Source organism: Oryx dammah, unplaced genomic scaffold, assembly GCF_014754425.2.
Source record: "Oryx dammah isolate SB20612 unplaced genomic scaffold, SCBI_Odam_1.1 HiC_scaffold_25, whole genome shotgun sequence".
Taxonomy (NCBI): Eukaryota; Metazoa; Chordata; class Mammalia; order Artiodactyla; family Bovidae; genus Oryx; species Oryx dammah.
In genome coordinates, this window is record NW_024070209.1 from 54,863,875 (window position 1) to 54,885,504 (window position 21,630).

At 39.4% G+C, this 21,630-nt stretch overlaps 1 protein-coding gene across 2 annotated transcripts in view; it reads right to left on the bottom strand.

Annotated features, from left to right (window-relative positions):
- LOC120851300 (catenin alpha-2) overlaps positions 1-21,630 on the bottom strand; it is a 1,370,085-nt gene that overhangs the window by 845,077 nt on the left and 503,378 nt on the right. For both annotated transcript variants that reach the window (XM_040223986.1, XM_040223987.1), the window contains exon 7: positions 16,025-16,228. In XM_040223986.1, the coding sequence (XP_040079920.1) occupies positions 16,025-16,228 (204 nt within the window). The remainder of the gene's footprint in view (positions 1-16,024; positions 16,229-21,630) is intronic.

Sequence of the window (21,630 nt, forward strand, 5' to 3'; positions counted from 1 at the left end):
ATAACTTTCTATAAATTTAAAATATTATCCTCATGTTTATTAATTACTGTTTCCTTTCTGTGTTAAGAGAATAAACAGATTGATTTATCCAGCAAGTGAATAAGCATTAGTTCTGCTAAACTGAATTGGTATAATTCAATTTATCATTACAGTGTAAGAATCAGCCTCCAATTCATCTGTAGCTATTATGGAAGAAAATAACACACTATAATGAAAATAAATAAAATGTTTTATGGAGATGTTTTAGAACATTATAACTTATTTCTGCTGCAGAAATTTTGTTTATGCTAATCTAAAGCCTGAAAATCATGACAGTCTCTAAAGAAAATGATAAAAATGGTGAGGGCCAAGAGTTTTGGTATCATACCTTGTAATCCACTTGTTGTTCTTGGCTTAAAGGGCATGCCACAGAGTCTGTGCTGAGTCTTGAGGGAAGCTCCATGGAGTGGCAGATTGGACCAGGGGCTTCTGAGAAACTTGGGGCTGAGATAGAGAGGTGGCTCAACCCATTCACACCTGTTTGGGTAAACTTTATACTGCTCATATAACCTAACAGCCAGAATGTGACAAAGCTCAGAATTTGGAGTCATCTGAATGTTTCAGGACATGTCTAACTATCTGCAAAGAGCTGGGCTTACCTATTTCATCATAACCTTTAGATCCATGAATATAATCACAAATTGGTCAAATACCTAAATAATTCATGTCTTACAATGAACTTTCCTGTCAATTATATGGGTTACTTCAGACAAAAAATCTTATGGGAATAAATAAAGTACATCATTATTCTTCAAAATCTGCCTCACCAATGAGATTTGCTTTTTTTCCCAAATTAAACTTTATATGAAAACCAAATATTGAACTCAATTAATACCAGGGCTTCTCAGGAAGAACTAGGTATGGGAGCAGATAGATTGGAGGTAACTCAGGCATTCTCATTCCTAGCACATCTGATCCTGAACCATCTAGGGCTCTAGGAAATTCATTCTCAGAACTAATAAACCAACTTTTGCTTTTTCTTACTCTTTAAAGATATAAAGTGTTAGTTGCTCAGTCAGGTACGACTCTTTGTGACCCCACAGACTATAGACCACCAGGCACCTCTGTCCATGGAATTCTCCTGGCAAGAATACATATATCAAACTATATATAATTTGTTTGTCAATAATCTTTGGTTTAGTGAGAATCCTTTGGTGGATGTATATATTTTGCAGGTAAAATTTAATCAGGTGCCAAGTTAATAATCACAATATATTAGGGATAAATCATAAGAACTCCAATGACTGTCTTGGAATGTTAAATATCTTATGTTTCTTTCTTGTACTATTGTCTTTAGCAGTTGGATATGGATTTTTATATAATAACATGAATTGATAAAAATATCAATGTGGCTACTTAAAAACTGAATCATTAAGTTGTATGCCTATTCAAAATTCTAAAGATATGAAAATGTGTCAGAATCACGTATAAAATAACATCATAGAGGGAAAAAGCTAATAATACAACAGATACACTTAAGTGACTTAAAGTAACTTAGAAAACAAAGGAATTTGTGACAATACTCCATTTACAAACACATTTCAATGAATAAAGTTTGTGACTAAATATTTTGGGAGATTCAAAAGTAATCAATTCTAAAAATGACTGAGATAATAACACTGGTCTTCATTATCCCTTGATATGATGCTGTGGATCATATTATGGTATCATTTGTGCAACTGCTATCACTCAGTGACTAAGAGGAATGTATCATCAAGCAGACATAAAACAATGAAAGTTTCTGAAGAACTGTTCATCATCATGTGATAAATGCTCTGCTTCTATAATTACTCCACATTTACTACAAAGACAGGTATTCACAACCACAGTCTCTTCTAAGTCTAAATTGAAACCAATATCTATAATGCTTTTGTTAGGAATAGTATGAAACTGAGATATAGCGGGGGGCCTGGAGGAAATAGATTCCTCTACCTAAGCTTTATTTCAAACATTATATCTCGCATCTACTTTTATCCAAAACTCTCAGCTCACCTTGAAAATGTGCTGTGACCATCTTAGCTCCATTCACCTCCTTGGTCATGTTAGGGTGTGAAATAACCCAGACTCCGGATATAGGTATGGAAGAAACCTGTAATCTTCCTTAATGTAAAATCAAGGTATGGCTGAAGATGGAAGACGTAATACACACATTTATCACTGCTCTTTTCTGAAACTCCATTACAATGACCATACAGCAATTTTCTTTGAAAGGCATCAACCCGAAGGACAAAGACAACAGGAGGAAACAGACACAGCAATATTCTAATAGTGGATATTGGACAGAAGTGCTTGCTAACTTCTCTCAACAGGTCTGCTAACTCACTCAGCAGGTCCGAGAAAGCTAAACCATAAGCCAGCAAATAGGGAAGGCTCAGAACAACCAATTTGTGCTGCAAACCCCTCAAAGACAGATTATTTGAGGCTTTAGCTTCTTTTGGAGGAAAGGAGTGAAACTAGTGAGGTGAAGAATAAGACGACTGCTTGAAACTCCACTTACAAAGCAGCTAGAGGAACTTCCCTGGCAGTCTAGTGGTTAAAACTCCATCTTCCAATGCAGGGGATACAGATTCAATTCCTGGTCAGGGAGCTGAGATCCCACATGCTTCTTGGCCAAAAAAATAAATAAATAAGTAAATAAGAAAACCTAAAACAAAAGTAATACTGTAATAAATTCAATAAAGACTTTAAAAATGATCCACATTAAAAAAAATTAAAAAACAAAAGCAGTTAGAGCCTTGGATTCTCTCCTAATCTAAGCTGCAGGCAACTAGATGTTTATTTTCAGGAAAAGGTAAAAGGCAGATCTTTGGACAGACATGGCTAATCAAGAACAGAGCCATCATACTGACCACCTGGGCAGTTATGGGCAAATGGACTTGCCAATGCTGGCTTGTCTGGTCATTGCCTCTACTGTTGTCTCAAAGTTCACAACCTGTATCTAGAGACTGAAGCCAGGAGAAGTTGTCCTGTTTAAAAAAAATCAGATTCAACCATTTATTCCATTAAAAACTTATTCCTACCAAAAAAAGCTCCTTGTTGGTCTTCTGTGAGGAATTCTGGTGGCTATCCCACAAAGCTGCTGTTGTCTGCTTTCTATTTGGGGTTCTGTTAGGGTTCTGATAGGATCTATAGATGCCTGGAAAAGGAAGATTTGCTTAGAGTCTGCTGTCCAACTAACCCTGAGAAATCAAAAGGAGGTTAGGAAAATGATGAGTCAAACATGGTATAGGACTTTAAATGGAGAAAAGAAGACTATTAAAAATTCAGTGTTATGTCTATGTCGACTAGTATATAAAACATGAAATAATGAATCAAAGAATGGCCAAAAAGAAGCCAGGAGACTTGAATTCAATTTCAGTTCTATGTTTCCTTGAAAATGTCCCTAACCATTTGATTTTTTGCATATATTTTGCGCTTATTTTCATCTAAATGCCTGAAATCAGAAACAGGAGCTTTAAGAAAGTGGATGGGAATCCTCTGAGATTCCTTTAAAAAGACTAAAGAGAAAAAGTAAGGAAGGATGTGATTTTATACATTTTACAAGTGGTAGAAGGAAAACTAATAGAGGAGGGAATGAAAGCACACAGAAAAGATAACAAGCATAAAATTAGGCCAATAATGAGAAAAGATGCAATATATATGATAAGATGAAGTATGGAGAATTGTTTTACTTGTAAATGTCTCACGAATACAGAGAAGAAAAAACACCTTTCCCATAGGATTTGTGTGTCTATTTTGCAGGGATCAGAAGTGTGAATCAGCCACCAGACTGCAGGACACTTAACTGATTCCTCCTAACCCTCAAGTATGCAGACTGAATGATAAAAAGGCCAGTGCTGTCTTCTTTCCATTGCAATGAAATCCTCGTAACATGCCAATGTTGTTCTTGAGGCACTTTAGGGGGAGAAGAGTGAGGAAATGCAGATGTTTGCAAAGTTGTGCACCAGTCCCAAGGCAGGGGAGGGGAAGAATTTGGGGTGGGGGGCAGTGAAGATTAATAATAATAAATAACACTTTGAAACCATCACTGAGAAAACCAAGAAAAGGAAAATTATGGTATCCATCTCTGGGTATCTATCTCTGAATCTAATGATGCTGATTAAGTTGGATGATTCCACCATGCTGGCCTAGTCCAAGGGCTAGAGGCATAAGTCCCTGGAAAATGTGCTAAAACATAGTCTCAAGCTCCATCCCTAGAGATTCTATTGTTTTCAAACTGGTAGGTAGGGCCCTGGAATATGTGTTTTTCAAAATCTCCCTATGTGGTTTGATATGTAGATAGATAGAAGGATCGCTAGAGCAGTCAGGGGAAAATGTGGCTTCACTCATCGAAACAGTGCCCTAGAAAAGTCACCGAAACAACCCAGAGCAAAAGTCCAATTCAATGTGTGAACCGAACTGGCAGAGGCAAAGCTCTGGCTGCCGCTGTACATCTGTCAGCTGCAGTCCAACCTGAGAGATACTAGAAACTGAGGTCAGCGATTAAGTCATTAAGATAGAAGACTGAATAATCTGTGAGACTGCAGAGTTTACTTCTGGCTGTTACTGAGAGCCGAGTCTTTTCAAGGATGATAAACTTATCTTTTTTACAAATAGGGGAGTAAATGTGTTGGAAGACGTATGTTTGAGAGAGGTGTACTTTGGGATAAAAAAAACAAAACAGCTATCCTTCAATCAATAGCTCACAGGTGAGAGGCAGGCTCAGCTTTGCCTGTCTGTTCCTAAGGAATTCACAGAAGATTAGCCACCCAGATTCTCAAGTCTCCTCTGAGATCCTGAATGTCCAGGCTAAATAGTATACAGCTCCCTAAGACTGCCCAGGAGATATTTTTCACTTGCCGCTTTCTTACAAAAGTATTTATCCTCATTCACAAAAAGAAAGCCCATTTTAAACCCACACTGTATTAAATTGACTCTTGACTTAATCCACTAACTTACTACATCAGGGCTTCCCTAACTTGCCTGTTCATAGAAATCACTTGGGGTATTTGCTCGAGGTAGAGATTATCAACCTTCTCTATAGGAAACTGTGATTCTCTAAGTCTGGGCTGGGCATCTGGAGACAAGAGTGTCTCATTTTTAACAGCTGAGTTATGATGCTTTATTTTCTGTTGATTTCTCTCTTAGCTACATATACAAACTCCTTGTGCCTGACAGGTGGTGATGAGTTCAGTAATTTCCAAAGTTCCTAGTCCAGCCTATGGAATTCTGCAGAACTGAAAACAACCCAGCTCTACCCAGCTCCTCACATTCATATCCAACAACTTCTGCCCAAACAGGTCACCCTGAAGAACACACTTAAAATCACAGAATTAAGAGTGAGTTGCTTGGGGAAGCTCTTTGAGAAGCAAGTGACACGCTTTGTATCATTTTTGTCTCTTGTGATAGTCACCAGGAACATCTTTAGGCCTTTCTAGAAAGAACTGATGGGGGCCTTAAGTACAGCTCTGACTATAGGGAAATGTCTGGGCACCTTAAAGTGAGTCATGAAGAAGCCAAGACTAGTTACCCTTAGCTCATTTACTTATAGGTTTATACAGGGGGTAGAGCAGAGAGGTGAATAATTTTGTTCTGAAACAGGGGATTCAAAAGACTCAGAAGGTATGCAATCTGTTGCTAATGCTCTGCTGCTTCTCCCTCTCTGCTCCCACCCCTCCTCCTCCTCCTTCTTATTCTCTTTCTTCCTCTGACGAGAATTATGATTGTGACTATGATTATCACAAAAGAGGATACAGGGATGTCATTTACCCATTCCAAAAATATTTATTCACTATTCTAGGCAAGATTCTCTAGAGCCTCAGGATTGTGACTATAATAACACTCCTCTTACGGGAGCTTAAAAATCCCAGTGGAAGAGCAAACAGTAACCACACAAAGAGACACTGTAATTTCAGAGGCTGGCAGGTGCTATAACAGAAATTAATAACTGAGATGACTAATAACAATATTTGTCATTGTTGTTTAGTCACTAAGTCATGTCTGACTCTTTGTGACCCTGTGGACATAACCCTCCAGACTCTTCTGTCCATGGGATTTCCCAGGCAAGAATACTGGAGTGAGTTGTCATTTCCTTCTCCAGGGGATCTTCTCAATCCAGGGATTGAACCCTCATCTCCTGCATTGGCAGGCCAGTTCTTTACCACTCATCCACCAGAGAAGCCCAAGAATAACCTAATCTACCTGAAATTTGAAAGAAGGGCCATATACACAAAGCTGGAGGAAGAACTTTCCATGTACAAAGTTGCCAAAGCAGCAAAGTCTGGAGTCTCTGAAGTACAGGGAGGCATCACAGGCTTGAAACATTTAGTTCTCAGAGTGTAACAGTTTCCTAAACGAATCAAAGAGAAACTTTTCAGCATGGGCTCAAGGCAGCATTAAGCCCAAGCATGGGGGCCCAGGGAGCTTATCTTTGGAAGGTTTCCCACGTCTTTTGGAAACAAAGGAAAGGCTTATTATCAAGGCTTTTGGAGGTATACAGCCTGCTGCTCTCCTGACAATTGTGTAAGGTCTTCCTTGAAACACCCAAAAGGCTCTCCCAAGAAGATCAATTGATGGATTGTGCTGTCCAGGCTGTCTGAACTGGGACAGCCAAATCTGATGACTCAGCAGGCAACTCTGTCAACAATCTTTGCTCCTTGACTGAGTCAGAGACAGCCCCTTCCTGTCTCATGATGTTACTTGGTCTTCCACATCATATTGACTGACCTTGTAAGATGCAGAACCAACTTTCAAAGGCTCAGTGAAGGGGCATGTTTGATAAGGAGAAAAGCTAGCTAGAATTCTAAGCATGGGACTTAATTTTGCTGTTAACACAGATTTTCGTTTTCACCTCCTGTTTCATTTTAGACTTTCTATTCTTTCTGACACCAAGAGGAGCCCCTTATAGAAATCCACTGTAGATAAGGTGACTGACATCTATGCAGGGAGACTGCTGCAGCAGACAACCTGCTCCTACTCCGAAGGGCTTCCCAGGCGGCACAATGGCAAAGAACCCACCTGCCAATGCAGGAGACGCGGGTTCAGTCCCTGGGTTGGGAAGATCCCTTGGAGAAAGAAACGGCAACTCACTCCAGTATTCTTGCCTGGGAAATCCCATTGACAGGTGAGCCTAGCAGGCTATATACTACAGGGTCACAAAGAATCAGACATGAGTTGGCAATAAAACAACTCCAGAATTTATCAGCAGCACCACTCTAGACACTCTCAATGACCATGTCTCTTTCTTCATTATCTGAGGCTGGTGACAAGTAGGAATCTCCTGTCTGAGCCCTTCAAATAAGCTGTGTTTCTCCACCACACAACCCCTAGTTCTGCCTTCCAAGGCTGCCCAGTCCACTCTCTTGTTCCACGATCACATTTGCACTATTCTCTTTAAATTCTTCAAAGATGATTTATAACAAGTGTCTAATGATTGCAAATCTTCACCCTTGTAGTTCTGATCTTACTGGTTGCTCTTGCCAACTGTCAATCATAGCAGCATGTTTCATTTTGTTTTCATTGGTTCTGGAATGCCAATTTCTGTTCCTTGTAACTTTATCTGTGGAAATTCTTTGAGGGCTGTGTTTAAAGTGTATTCCTCTAGAGAGAGTTGGTATTTGCTTCTGCAAGGTACCTGACAACTCACCACCTAGAATGACTTAAAATTTTGAGAAAGTAATAGAGGTTCTGATCCCAAAACTGAGTGATTTTGAGATTGAGGTTAGAAATTCTTGGTGGCAGAGGAGGGGTTCTTCTTTCCTTCTCTGAAAAAGCCAAGACAGCATATATTTCTACTGTTTCTCTCTACATGAAAGTTTTATTTTATTAGCCCATGCCCTCAAAGTGTCACCATCTGAGAACCCAGGCTTTACACTAAGGTCCCTAATCTTCCTGGCCATCCAGCTGGGTCACAGACTCTGCCTCCTGTTCTTGACATTTTGTGCCATTAAGAACTCAAGTCTAGGCCATGAGTAATCTGCAAACCTATCCCCAGTCTATTGTATTCTTGTCAATTCTTACCTCCAACTCCTTTATATTCTTGTGAGTTTATCCATGCATTGAAAAGACTTTTAAGAAATTATACCACCGGGCACACAGGTGTAAAAGGAAGAAAGGGAAGGGGCTGGAGGAGAGAGAGCGATCCTGATTGCTCAGAACTGCTCTTCTTCCACGGTGAAGTCACCAGTGAGCTCCTGGAGTTGTTATAACCTCCGTTGCTCAGACTTCACTCATTATAGAACTAAGATTGGAAGCCAAGGCCTCATTTTAATGGCAAGGCTACCTGTTTAAACTCTCCTAAACTATCCACAGTAGAGAACAAAGGAATGTTTCCTGTAAGAAGTACTATTCCTGGCCAAGGAGATTGTATATGAGACTGCATAGAGAATTGACCTTAATGATTCAAGTAAAACAGAGCTAGTTAGACCCATCTGTCCTAGGATCCTGTGAGCCATTTAAATGTATGTATGAGCTAATGACACATAATGGCAAATACGTATGGCATACTGTACATTTTGAAGGGTTTAAGTTCCCTACCATGACAACTGCCTCATACCATGAGTCCTTTAAAACCAAGGAGACTCACCATATCCCCACAGCATGGATGTTACCTAAAACTGTGCCCCACAGCCACAGTGAGACTGTGCCCAGGTCACCCTAGTGTCAATCAGCAACCTGCCAGTCTGGCTCTCCTCCTGAGGCCTCCTGGAACATTGTCATGCTCTATGGGATGCCTGAATTCAGCACAATATCTCTTACACTCTCACCTGCATTATTGCCTTCTAAGGAATATGTTACCACCAAGGCTGGACATTCTCCCACCACCTGTGCCTGAGTGAGTGCCAGCCAGCATGACCCCCACAATATTTCCTTGGCTTTCTGAGATCCCATTCCAGCAAAGGAATACAAGAAAATATACGAAGAAGGACTCAAAAAAAGAATAAAAAATTGCAAGACACAATACTAGTCCCAGTGTACCTCTAGGAGTCACAATGAAAACTGCTCAGAAACAGGCAAATAGGATTGCAAATGCCATAAGTCAAAGACAGAAGCCTCAGAAGCTATCCAGATGACTCCCCATCCCAAGCATATTTAATTGGAAGAGTAGGTTCAAAGGATAGTTTTAGACCTGAGAGAAAGGGCTGGTAAACTAGATTTACTCTTTCAATGTCTGAGCAAGAACCTTTAACTGAAAAGGAATTTTAAAACTGTCTCTTCATGGAAGCAGATTTTACATGAAAAGCATAATAGAACAGATGAATTTCAACCTCAAAATTAATAAAGATGTGGGCGCTGAACATATTTGAAGGTAGAAAGAAGAAAAGAAAGTGAAAATGACAGTTGCTCAGTCATGTCTGACTCTTTCTGGCCTGAATTCTCCAGGCCAGAATACTGGAGTGGGTAGCTGGTCCCTTCTCCAGGGGATCTTCCCAACCCAGGGATCAAACCCAGGTCTCCCACATTACAGGGGTATTCTTTACCAGCTAAGCCACAAGAGATGCCCAGAAAGAAGAAAGGGGGGACAAAGAAAAGTTTCAAACAAGGAAAACCTTCTCACTGAAGATACCAAATTTGGGATATCAGGACTCTTTCCCTTGAATGAAGATATTAGTCTTATTAAGATAATTCTTAATTTCTCCTTAAAATGGAGGGCCATCACGGGGCAAATGGACAACTTTTGGTCATATATGACCCATAAATGTTGTACTTTCTACTCTATTTTTAAGCCAAACCTTTTAGTAGAAAAATTCAGAATCAGCCAAATTGACTCATGAATTTCATCCTCTCTCTTACATGATTACATAAGGGAGAGAAATGAGAAGGCCTAGATAATACTGGAAACAAATTTTACATTTAATCAGCAATGACTCTTATTCTTACGTAATAACAACTATTCCATCTTTCTCCTAGATTTCTATTCAGGAGAAATCCAACATTATAACAATTTCTATGATAAAATTATCTTTCTATGATGTTTTTATCAGAAGCTTTTAGTGCCTTCTCTGGATCTGGGTCAAATCTAACAATGGAACTTTCCCAATAGCTGTCCTACACATTGCCAACTTACAGAAATTCTGATAAATAAAAATCCAATCTATAGAGAAAATCAAGTACAGAAAAACACTCCTAGACAATTTTAAACCTCAGAGGCATTTAAATTTTCTTTAGCTATAAAATGTTAATTGCACAAAATTTTCAGGGAACCCCTTAAGCACAAGAACCGAGAAGCCATGTTCTCCCTGTCTTCTCACTCTGCTCCTCAGTCACGCTTGGGATCTCAATCACTCGTCTCTACTGCCAGCCCCAGAAGCCTTGCCTGCTTATCTTTTCCAGCATTCTTCTGTAAAAACACTCTCAAAATGAATTGCTTCTAAATGAATTATTGCATATTTATATAATAAAATGCTATGCAGTCAGTCAATAGAAGGTTTGAGAATGTTTATTGTTATGGTGATGGAGTCATAATATATTAAGGTAACGAAAATAAATTACAAATCACCATTTACAAAGAGTCCATTTTTAAAATTCCAGGCAAAACATATGTATTTCTCTGTATATATAAATATATCACTCATATAAGTTTTAAAACATTGGAAAGACATGTACAAAATTATCAATGATGATTATCTTTAGAGGGTGATATTGTGAATACATTTTTATCTTCCATCTTTTTTATTTTTCAATGAACTTATTTCTTTTGCACTATTAAAAGGCAGTGTAAAGCCCACTCTTTTCAGAGCTCCCCAGGCCCTGGATATCACTCTACATGTTCCTCATGTTCTGCTGTATGCTGAAGCCTTGGTGGGGTATGGATCCCAGAAGTTGGTTGGAAATAACAATTTTGAGGTCTCATGTCAGACCTCAACCCTTCACAAATAGGTTCCATCTGGAACTCCCTTTACATTAAATGACATTTTATAGCAAAAGCTATGACAATGACCTTACTTAAGGCACTTAAAGTAAGTATATATGGCCACATGTACTTTTAATATGTGTATTACATTAATGGTTTACACACTGTCCCCAGGGATTCACTTAGGTGGTTCAAGAAGTTTGAAGAAAGTTAACTCAAATGTTTTGTAAAAATATATAACTTTAATTATTCATAAAAATAAAATAAAACATTACTTGCCACATTTTAATACTGATGATACCAGAAAGTCATTCCTTTATGCCACCTGAGTCTCTGCTATCATTATGCAAAAAAACTTTAATTGTAATATCGTTTAAGAAAATTGTAGCTGTGGATTAATTTTCAATGAATAATCTAGAGCAACACACAGTGTTTGTGTCTGTGTAATTGAACCAGACAGTTCAGCATCACAAGGCACAAGGTCTAGACATAGCTACTTACCACATTTCCTCACCAAAGCTGAAGAGTATACAGGGAAGTACTGGATTACCACATCTCCATATAGTTCTGCATTCATTTCTTAGCACTTAAGCATTATATCTTTTACATTTATAGTAATGTGAATCATATTTGGATAGTTTGGTGATACGACTTGGAAATGAAATGTTTCTATTGAACTCCTTTTTCAAATGTAATCAGTCCTAGCAGAGTATCCAGACATTACAAAGTGAGCTGTTTACAAAGTTTGCTATATCTGAGGAAATCAGAATTTTCTGTGTAACTAAAACAAGACAAGATATCAAAACTGAAGAGATCATATTAGGGTGGCTATACAACTGCAGCAGTATTCACACTGCCTGACGTCCATTCTAAGGCCATAAATAGAATCTGAGCACTTCTCTACCTCTTGGAACAAGCCACCATTCTGAATGACTCAAGTGCTCCTCATCTGTCCTCCTGCTTTGTTACCCTTTGAACTCCTATGGCCTGTCTTCAACTCTAATTCAAGGCATTTTCTGCCCAATATGCTCCAAAGGCATCCCATTCCATTCAAATAAAAGCCAAATTCTGAATAATGGTTTGCAAGGCGCTTCAGAGTCTGACACCTTGTCCCCTAGAAGACTCCATCTCCTGCTACCCCTCACTGACTTAGAACAGCCACACAAGCCTCCCCAGGAAGGTTCCTCAAGAGCCTGGCATGAAGGTGCATCCCCCAGGACCCCTGCTACCAGTGTCCCCGTTCCCACATTGAACCACTGGTGACCCAGGCCTCTACGGGAGATCAACACTAACAGGCCCAGAAGCAACTTCTTGTGGGTGCAGCTGGACACTGTCATGCTTTACACCCAGACAGATCTATAACTGAAGATAGATTCAAGGGCCCCTGGGGCCCAGTCCAGTGAAAGTGACCAGATCACGCCTGTCTATCAAAGGCACAAGCTCTCTTCATCTCTACCCCATTGGTACCAAGTGTGAATGTGGGTCCTAGATTTTCGGACCTTTTCATTGTATAAGGGAAACAGAAAGTCCTGATTTTTAATGGAATCTCCCACAATTAAAATTTTGGCAATTCAAAAATTTAAAAAAAACAAGAGCAAAAAAAAAAAAAAAAAAGAGTTTGGTGCCTTCCCACATAAGTTCAAAGAGGACTAGACCTTGCTGCTCCTACCAACTCAAGTGCAGTCTGCTCCCTCATCTCTGGAAGATATTTAACTATGTTTCATCTTCTTAGTGAACTTTTTCCAGGTCATCCTTACAACTACACTCCACGCTGCTGCTTCCTAGGTTTTATTTCCATGTTTCACTAATCACCATCTGAGATAACTCTTGCTCAAATGACTGACTGATTGATGGTCTGTCTCCCCCACCTAGAGTGTAAACTCCATGAAAGCTGAGAATTGTGTCTACTTTTTTCCCTTCTATAACCCCAGAATCCTAGAACAGTGTCTGGTACAAAGTACCAGGCACACAGCACATATTCATTAAACAAATAGAGTACTCTAAATTCAAATCCACCACAAAATTCTTATCAATAAAATACCCTCTTTAATTGTTTCCTATCATGGGACCACTTCTTAGATTTTTTTATGAAAGAGAGTTCTACTGCCACCAAAAAAAGCTGCATAAAATTATAAGTTCCAGATGCAAAATTATATATTCATTATAATTAGAATCTATTTATAGTACTTAACATAATACTGCAACAACCACCCTGATGGCAATAATCCAAAGGTCACACATCCTTCTGAACAAGAGTCTCTCTCTACCCATTAGTCTCCATATATGTACAATAATGTTGTTCTATTTAAAGGGACACTATTTTTAAGACTCTTCTTGGGATTACATGATAAACTTAATTAAAAAATAATTAAGGCCACCAAGGGCTTTCTTAAAACCATTCCAATAGACTTTTCTAACATTGTCACACTCTGTGATCATAAACTTTGCCACACGCATCTGTACTTTCAGTCCTTCTTTTTCTTTTTCAAAGCACTGTTTCTTTTACATGCATGATTTTGTTATATCTTCAAATCACACACATTCATTACCTTGAATATACCTTTAGGAAACATTTAACAAACAACTGTTACCCTTTTGCACTCAGTCTGTCCACATGGCTAAGCATGGCTCATGCCCCATGCGGATGACTTTCTCCTAATCATTTAGTGTACAGCTCTTGTCTTCAGTGTTCATCTCCCTCCATTTCATACCACTTGGCATATATGTGTATGATTTTAGAACACTTTCACCTTGATGAGTTAAACTTTCATCAAGAACTGATCAGGAGATTTTTAAAATCCAGAAGTGTCAGTTCTGTCTATAACCATACCACCCTGAATATGTCGAATTTCATCAGAAGTGTCAGTTATGCCCGTTTTAAAATCTCTTCTCAACATAATTATTTCTTCATCCTAATGATATTGCCTAGCATGTTGAGATGAAAATCTGCAATGATAATATGATAATACATTCATTTCCAGAGCTAACAAAATTGCAAAAGAAATATAACAGCATAGTCACAACTGACTATTTTTTTGGTTGCCATTAACTACAGCAGACTTTTTAGCTAAGGCATATAGATATGTAATGGTTTTATATTAATATATGCTATATCAAAAGAAATATAAATTGATATTGTGGCAGTACAAATGAGTGCACTAGACATGGATTATGAAGCTGGTCTAGATACATCCAATTTTACTTTGAAATCACCAAAGAAGTGTGAAGGCAAAGTAAATTTTATGCACTTTATATAAAAGTCAATAGTAGGTGTTTTATTTCAGCCTTTGATCCTGGTGGTTTAAAGTGAATAGAATTTGCACACTTTAAAATTTAAGCACTATATCCACCTATGTATTATCTATAACTGTATCAAAGTAGAAATCAAATTTTCAATAAGAAAACAAAACATTCCTTCATCACAAGGTTGTGAACAGAAAAGCAAGTACCTGGAGTCAATAAAACACAAAAAAGTCCATCAACTCTGCTGAACTATGTGAGTTTATACTAAAAGAAAAAAAAAACTGTACTTGACAGGATTCTAGACAACAAACTGAAAATTACATGTCACATCTCGATCAATTCTTCTTTAATCACATTCTGTGATTGAAAGAGCACAGAAACATACTTCTTGTTCTGATATATTTATATTGAGATCTTAACTATCACTCTTGATCTCTGCAGTTTCTACTTCCATCTCTGGCAGTAATTCTCCATTGCTAGAAATACCAGTATGCCTTCATATAAAATCAAATTCCACATATAAATCATTAGCCTGTTGTCATTCTGTTAAAAACAAACCGAATCCCAAACTTTATAAGCCCTCTTTTTTTTTGTTATTCAAGATTCTCACAGGATGGGAGACACAGATCAGCATTTCTAGCTGTACTCTACATAGCACCCGTAGCCCCAAATCCCAAAAGTGTTGGCCATCCTGATCCAACAGAGGAGTCCTCATAAGCAGCTGGGTACCACGTGAGTCATCCACATCCTATTCTTTGTGTGCTGAAAATGGGCAAGTCTTCAATATCAAAGAATCTGAAGGTGTATGGAAAGGAAACAGATTTGGGTTTTCATAGGGCATTCGGCACCTTTTTGTTTTTTAGATCAAGGTTCTCCAGAGGGTCTGGCAGAAGTAGCTCTGTGCCTGTCATCACTGACTCCTGGCTTGACTCAGGGGCCTACAGGTTGGTTAGGGATGGGAGTGGTAAGGAGGGAAGGACATGGGTTGGCTGCTCTGTCTCAGTCTTGCCTGGGGTTGTTCCAACAGGACCCAGGGTGAGTTTCAACAGATGTGAGCAGATTTTCAGACTCCCCATTCTCTACCTGACAACTAAACAGGCCATTCCTTCAACATGTAATGGCACGGCCTCACTACATTTTCCGACTTTATGCTGAATTCTTCCCAACCCAGGAGTCCAGAACATGAGGAATGCAGACCATTCACAGTTATAAGCCCTGGGCATCAACAACATCACTCTGCTGAATACATAATTCAGTGCTTTTCAAAACAAAGAATATGATTTCATCTCATTCGTCTAGTTTTCCGGTCTACAGGAACTACTACATTTTATACCTACAGGAGAGAACAGCTGTGGTCGCTGCTGCCATATGACTAGGTTTTACTAAGATCCACTTGAAAACTTGAAGACTCATTCTCATAACAATTTCTAAATGCACAGCAAATCAATAAAAGTTCCCCCAAATTCTATCACAGTTAGAAGTTTCCACCTTAACCAACTCAGTCCAAATATTGAGAACCTGTATTTTCTAATGCCTTTTAGGGGTGAAGATTAGCCATCCATAGCTGCCCTTGATTTTGACATTACTCTGCAAAGGACTTCAGCATATCCTCAGTTATTTCCAACCACCATCTACTTTTACCAACAGAAGACTTTCCTCAATCAAAAGCAAACTACTAAAACGACCCAGAAATCACTCAAGTAAATAGCCAAAGTATTCCTCTGAAACCTCTTCCACCAATCTCGTTCCTTCTGCCAACACATTTTGAGAAATCAAGGCAGAGCTCTCCCAAAGCGGCTCTTGGATTTCACCTGCCCGACTCTCTCAGGGCATCTCCTGTCCTGGAGCCACCTGATCGCACACCAGAATCTTCCGCAGCGGTCGGCGCAGGCCCGAGAGCCTGGGACTTACGTTGTTCATGTACTCGCTGAGCAGGTCCTGGAGCGCTTGGCGCACCGCGTTGCACTCGGCTACGATCCGCTCGCGCCGGTCGTCGCGGGTGCACGAAGAGTCAGCCATGAGCGCTGCGCCGCTAATGATGCTCTCCAGGCGCTCCTCCAGGGACGGGCGGAACCGGGCCTCGCTGAACGTCATGGGATCCAGGATAATCTTGTTCTGAAAGGAGCGCAGTGCCAAAGAAATCAGCAGAGAAGAGGCGGCTACCTTTGTATCCTGATCTCGAAAACAGAAATTTCTGAGACCAGGACTAGACTCTCCCTAGAGAATAAACCAGCTACTTAAATAAAGGCTAAAGTGGCCTTGACACAGTCTCAACTTTCTGTAAGATACTTTGTCCTGAATCTAATCTTCAAGGAGAAAATGCCACGTTTTGTTTTAGAATGTGTTCTTGGGAAAGGCTGTATCAATGGAAGGGTTTTCTAAAGAGACTGTGACACTTGACTTTTTTTTTTTTTTTTTTTTGTAGGCATCTAGAAATACACGTTTCAGTGTAGCACTTTGGGAAGCTAGGAGAAGATTTTAAAGCCCTAGACTAGAACATACAACTTGAGGATCCATTAGTGGTGACTTGTGTACCCACTGTGTCCCCTCATTAGAAGCAAAGGGTCCCATGGCAGGATGTTGTTTGAAACCTGAGTAAATAGCATCCAACAGGCATATACATTACAAGTTACAATACCTCCCACTAGGAACTAATACTTGGCCACCTGATGCAAAGAACTGACTCATTGGAAAAGACCCTGATGCTGGGAAAGATTGAAGGCAGGAGGAGAAGGGGGCCTCAGAGGATGAGATGGTTGGATGGCATCACTGACTCGATGAACATGAGTTTGAGCAAGCTTCCGGAGTCACTGATGGACAGGGAAGCCTGGTGTGCTACAGTCCACGGGGCCACAAAGAGTTGGATATGACTGAACAACTGAACTGAATTGAGGAACCAATGTCTTGTATAAAAACTAGATTTCTAGAAAAGGATTCATAATGTGTGTGAATGTATCTGTGTATGATTGAGATGCACAGAAATATGCATCCAGAATTCAACAGATATATCAGCCTGTGTGAAGATCTGGGAATCATCAAGTCTATGAGAATGCAAGGTAGTGAATGGTATACTAGCAAAATGAACAGAATAAGAGCTGACCTAAGAAGGCCCAATTAATCCCAACTTACAAAGGTTTACAGAAAGACAAGAATCAAAAAGAAGACTGAAACTATGGTCCGACAGAAAGAGCAGAATCTGAAGAACAGTAATTCCAGCAAGTCAAGGGGGCAGAAACACTGATGAAATGTGTGGTGACCAACTGCAGGAATAAGAGAGACAGCACTGACTTTGTCCAGTGGTTGGTTTCTACTGGGAACCCCTTTTCTGCTCTGAACAAGGAAGACATTCCAGCAACATTAATCAAAGTGAAATGACCTGCTGCAGGAAATGGTTTGCTCATCTTCACTGGAGGCACACACTCAGACATCCAAGGACCACCATGGTGGAGATGGAGTGAATGGTCTTGCAACTCTACGATCCTTTGGCAGGACTGCCTTGCCATCCTTTGATGTCATATATACATATATCTAAGAAAACAGAATTTATCATATCTACAAATATAATAAAGAAAGCAAATGAGAGTAGGTAGTTATATCATTGCCCAGCTGCCACCTGCTGAGTACATAGTATGTGCCTACTAGATTGCTTAGTGCTAAAAAGAGGGTGAAGATAATAATAATAATAATAAAAACCTTGGGTAGAATTGTTTTCCTAATAGGATATAAAATAGCTACTTAGTTATTACAAAATAGATTCAGGTATGCACTCTGGGAAAGCCTGTCCTAACTCTTCAAAACATCCTAAGGTATTTGAGGAGGGGGGCACTTCCCTGGTGGCTCAGCCAGTAAAGAATAAGCCTGCAATGCAGGACACCTGGGTTCAATTCCTGGATCAGGAAGATCCCCTGGAGTAGGGAATGGCAACCCATCCCAGTATTCTTGCCTGGAGAATTCCATGGATAGAGAAGTCAGGCAGGCTACAGTCCATGGGGTCCCAAAGAGTTGGATATGACTGAGCAACTAAGCATGCATGCATGCACATGCTCAAATGATCCATGGCTCTGATTCTCTGATTCCTGTAAAAATGCAAAACTCCATAACAGGGAGATCCTTTGAGCACAAAAGTATGACATCCTGAGGAATGAATGAAGCAAGTGGTGACTTAGAAGGAAGCACTCACTAAATACAGACCAAGTCTGAGGTCCACTGGAATCGTGGATTTCCTAGGAAATTATTGGTCAGAGTTCTCTCTTCAGTTTAGAGGACGAACAGGAGATATGCTATTCTGTGATAGGTTTTGGCATAAAGACTACCTTCACATTTGCATTTTCTCAGGTTTTAGAAAAAGGATAATCTTTACTTAACTCAGAATAGTGTTACTCAAATCCTGTCCCTTGTGCCCAAGTAGCCTCCCAAAAAGTGTCAAAAAATCACATGGAAGCCTCAGTACAGTGGATGGCTTTGCAGCTAGAGGTGTCCTGCCCCATTTGCCATCTGTTCTAGAGCTGTGTCTGCAAGGACCCTTCCCAATGGGATCCAGATGTGTTCTCTCTCCCTTTCTACTGCTTTTCAGATGATGCATTTATAATTTTTTTTTTTTACCATGTAACATGCATTAAGTACTGATACTCTAATTAAAGAAATAACTAATCAAAATATAATTAGGCTATTATCCTTTATAAGGATTACTGATTTTTTAAGTACTCTTTCATAGAAATTCCTATTAACATAATACAGTGAAAAGTATTTGTTCTGCTTTGAGGTTTCAGGAGACTCTTAAGAGTTATATATCAGCTTGAGGATAGATTTTTACTAAATTTTTGGACTAAAAATATAAAGAAATGCCAACTTGATAGAAATATACTGAGGTAAATTTGAACTCAATAAAGGCAACTGTAAAAGTTTCTCTGCAGAACAAGGAAAATGTACTATTGTCATTATACTATTCCTTCTTAAAGTATTTTCCATGGAATCTGAGCCTAGAGATGTAATGTTTTGATGAAAAATTAAGTTTTCCTGGCCAGATATTTTTTGGAAATACTGCATGGCCCAAGATACATTAACACATGAAATGCTTTGGGGAATTCTGCATTAAAGAAGTCAGTTTGCTGCAGCATTCCTCAAACCTATTTGAGCCTAGAGGGGGTGCCCTTTTAAAATACATGCATTATCTATGAGAACCTAAGGAACACACTTTGGGGATCTTAGCAAGAGAAAATTTACAGCGGCAGTGGAATGAGCTCCCAACCTCCATGGCCCGAGGCTGTCATGAAAGTAAATGCACTGAAACATTGAGCTTGAAAAACTCTGCATAAAAGTTACACTATTCATCATATTTCTAATGGAATTATTCATTAGTTATAGATCACAGGGGAAAGGCTTTAAAAAAATCTCCCTGGAGAAGAAACAATAAATTTACAGTATTTCTATCTATATCCATGGTGGAGATGGGGAGCACCATGATGGATATGAAAAGCTAGAGGGGAGAAGCCTCTGAGGGGAAAGAAAAGGCCTAAAGGGTAGTACACATGTGCGTGTGCATCTGTGTGCATGCGTGTGGGGGGGAGGGGTTGGCTGTGTATGTCTATCTATGAGGGGTGGGTTCGGGTTGTGTGTAATGGGTATGGGTATAAATGGGGGCAGAAGGTATGGGTTGTTGGTGTGTGTGTGTGTGTGTGTGTGTGTGTGTGTGCATGTGTTTATTTTCAGAGAACTGGAGAGCTCTCAACCAGGCTTTAGGAAATCAGAAAAGAATATGAAAAAAAAAGAAGAACCAGATGAAGTCAGGGGCTTAAGGACTAGAGGATAAGACCATCTACTGTTGTTAAAGTGATAGGAAAAAACAAACTCCTAGAGCTGGATCCTGAGCAAGAAATTCAGAGAATGAAAGGCTAAGATGGATGAAGCAGGCATGCTGCTTCTGAATTATTTGGGAATGACTTTAAAAAGAAACACTTAGGCAAGTTCTCTTTGCTAGCACATTTGAGGGTCATTTCACATCAGTATATACATCTTATTTTCTAGCATCAGCTCAGCAGGTCTTCGCCTCTCTATGCGGCTGCCCTCTACTGGCCAGAAGGCGCTCAGCAGCAGCAGCACCCAGGATCAAACCCAGCTCCTTGGTCACTGAGGGAACGTATTTCATGGGTAACATGCAAGCACCAGACAGAGAAAGAGCAAGGCCAAGCCTTCCCAGCTCTCCCTTTATGACAAACATGTGCTTCCACAAGAGGATTTTATGCTGTTTCCAAGTGTACAGGCTTATTTTTTTTTAGTCCACTGAGATTCTACATTTTAAATATCTAAGTCCCTTGTTTGCATTCCTAAAACTCATTTAATCTTTTTATCCTTTTGATATTTTAGTTCATCTTATATTGTCATTTTAGTTCATTTTAAAATTGTGAGACTGCATTTTTTTACTTTTTTTTCTTTTTTTTTAAAAAATAAGGCTTACTTTAATTTCTTTTTATCTTATCTATTTTCAGACCCTTTATAATAATTGAACTGCATATCTTGCATAATATTTTGTACTTTGTGATTTTTACTTATTTTGATTAACATATTTACTTTAAAAATCACTGTTTCATTCTGACAGTTTATAGAGTGGTAACTGGAAAACATGACCACAAACACAGAAGCCACGATATTCCACTCCCAAGAAAAGGGGGCTAGGATCCTCTTCTACCATCAAGTTGGTGCTGTAATAGTCTCTCTCATCCTACATAACTGATTTCCCATTTTTTTTCCAGTGTTGAACTGTATAGAAGTTTTAACTTGAAATAATTCAGGGAACCATATCTTTTGAAACTACTTCCCAGAATAATACATTCACCTGTACTCAACCCACATACAGCTGTTACAAGAGCACTGTTTTTAAGGCACCCCTATCATCCATTCTTTTCACAAGAAGTCACATGATCTAAAATTTCAGGAATATACCCAGATGCTGAATTATACCTGCTGCAAGCTCTGACACCATAGGGTGTAGCAGAGAGACCTCTCTCAAAGCAAGAAGCTGAATGCATTTCAAATGGTTTGATAGGTCCACAATTCTGCACCCATGATATTACTGCCTCCATCTTATTAAAGAGGAAGATGGGGACAGATATATTTCTCCCCAGACATCCAGCTAGGAAACAAAGACACCTGGCTTGGAGCACAGGGCTTTAGACTTTAAGTCTAGTGTTCCGGTGGGAGGTAGACACAGAGATCTTCCTGGAGATTACTCCTTAGCTGAGACATAAAGAATGACAAGCAGTTGACCAAGCAAAATTAGGGGCAAAAGAGGCAATGCAGACAAAATAGGAAGTGGGAACAAATGCACAGTGTACAAAGTGTATCACAGTATACCAAGTGTATCAGAAGCAATTTACTGAAGCTGAAGTGTTAAGTCTGAAATCACAGGTGTAGTGTGCCATGAAGGGGTCCTAAGCAACTCTCTTTTAAGAGAAACTTTCGCTTAAACATAGTTAACTGACCATATCCACCTGCTGCAACTATAGATCCACCAGTTTCAC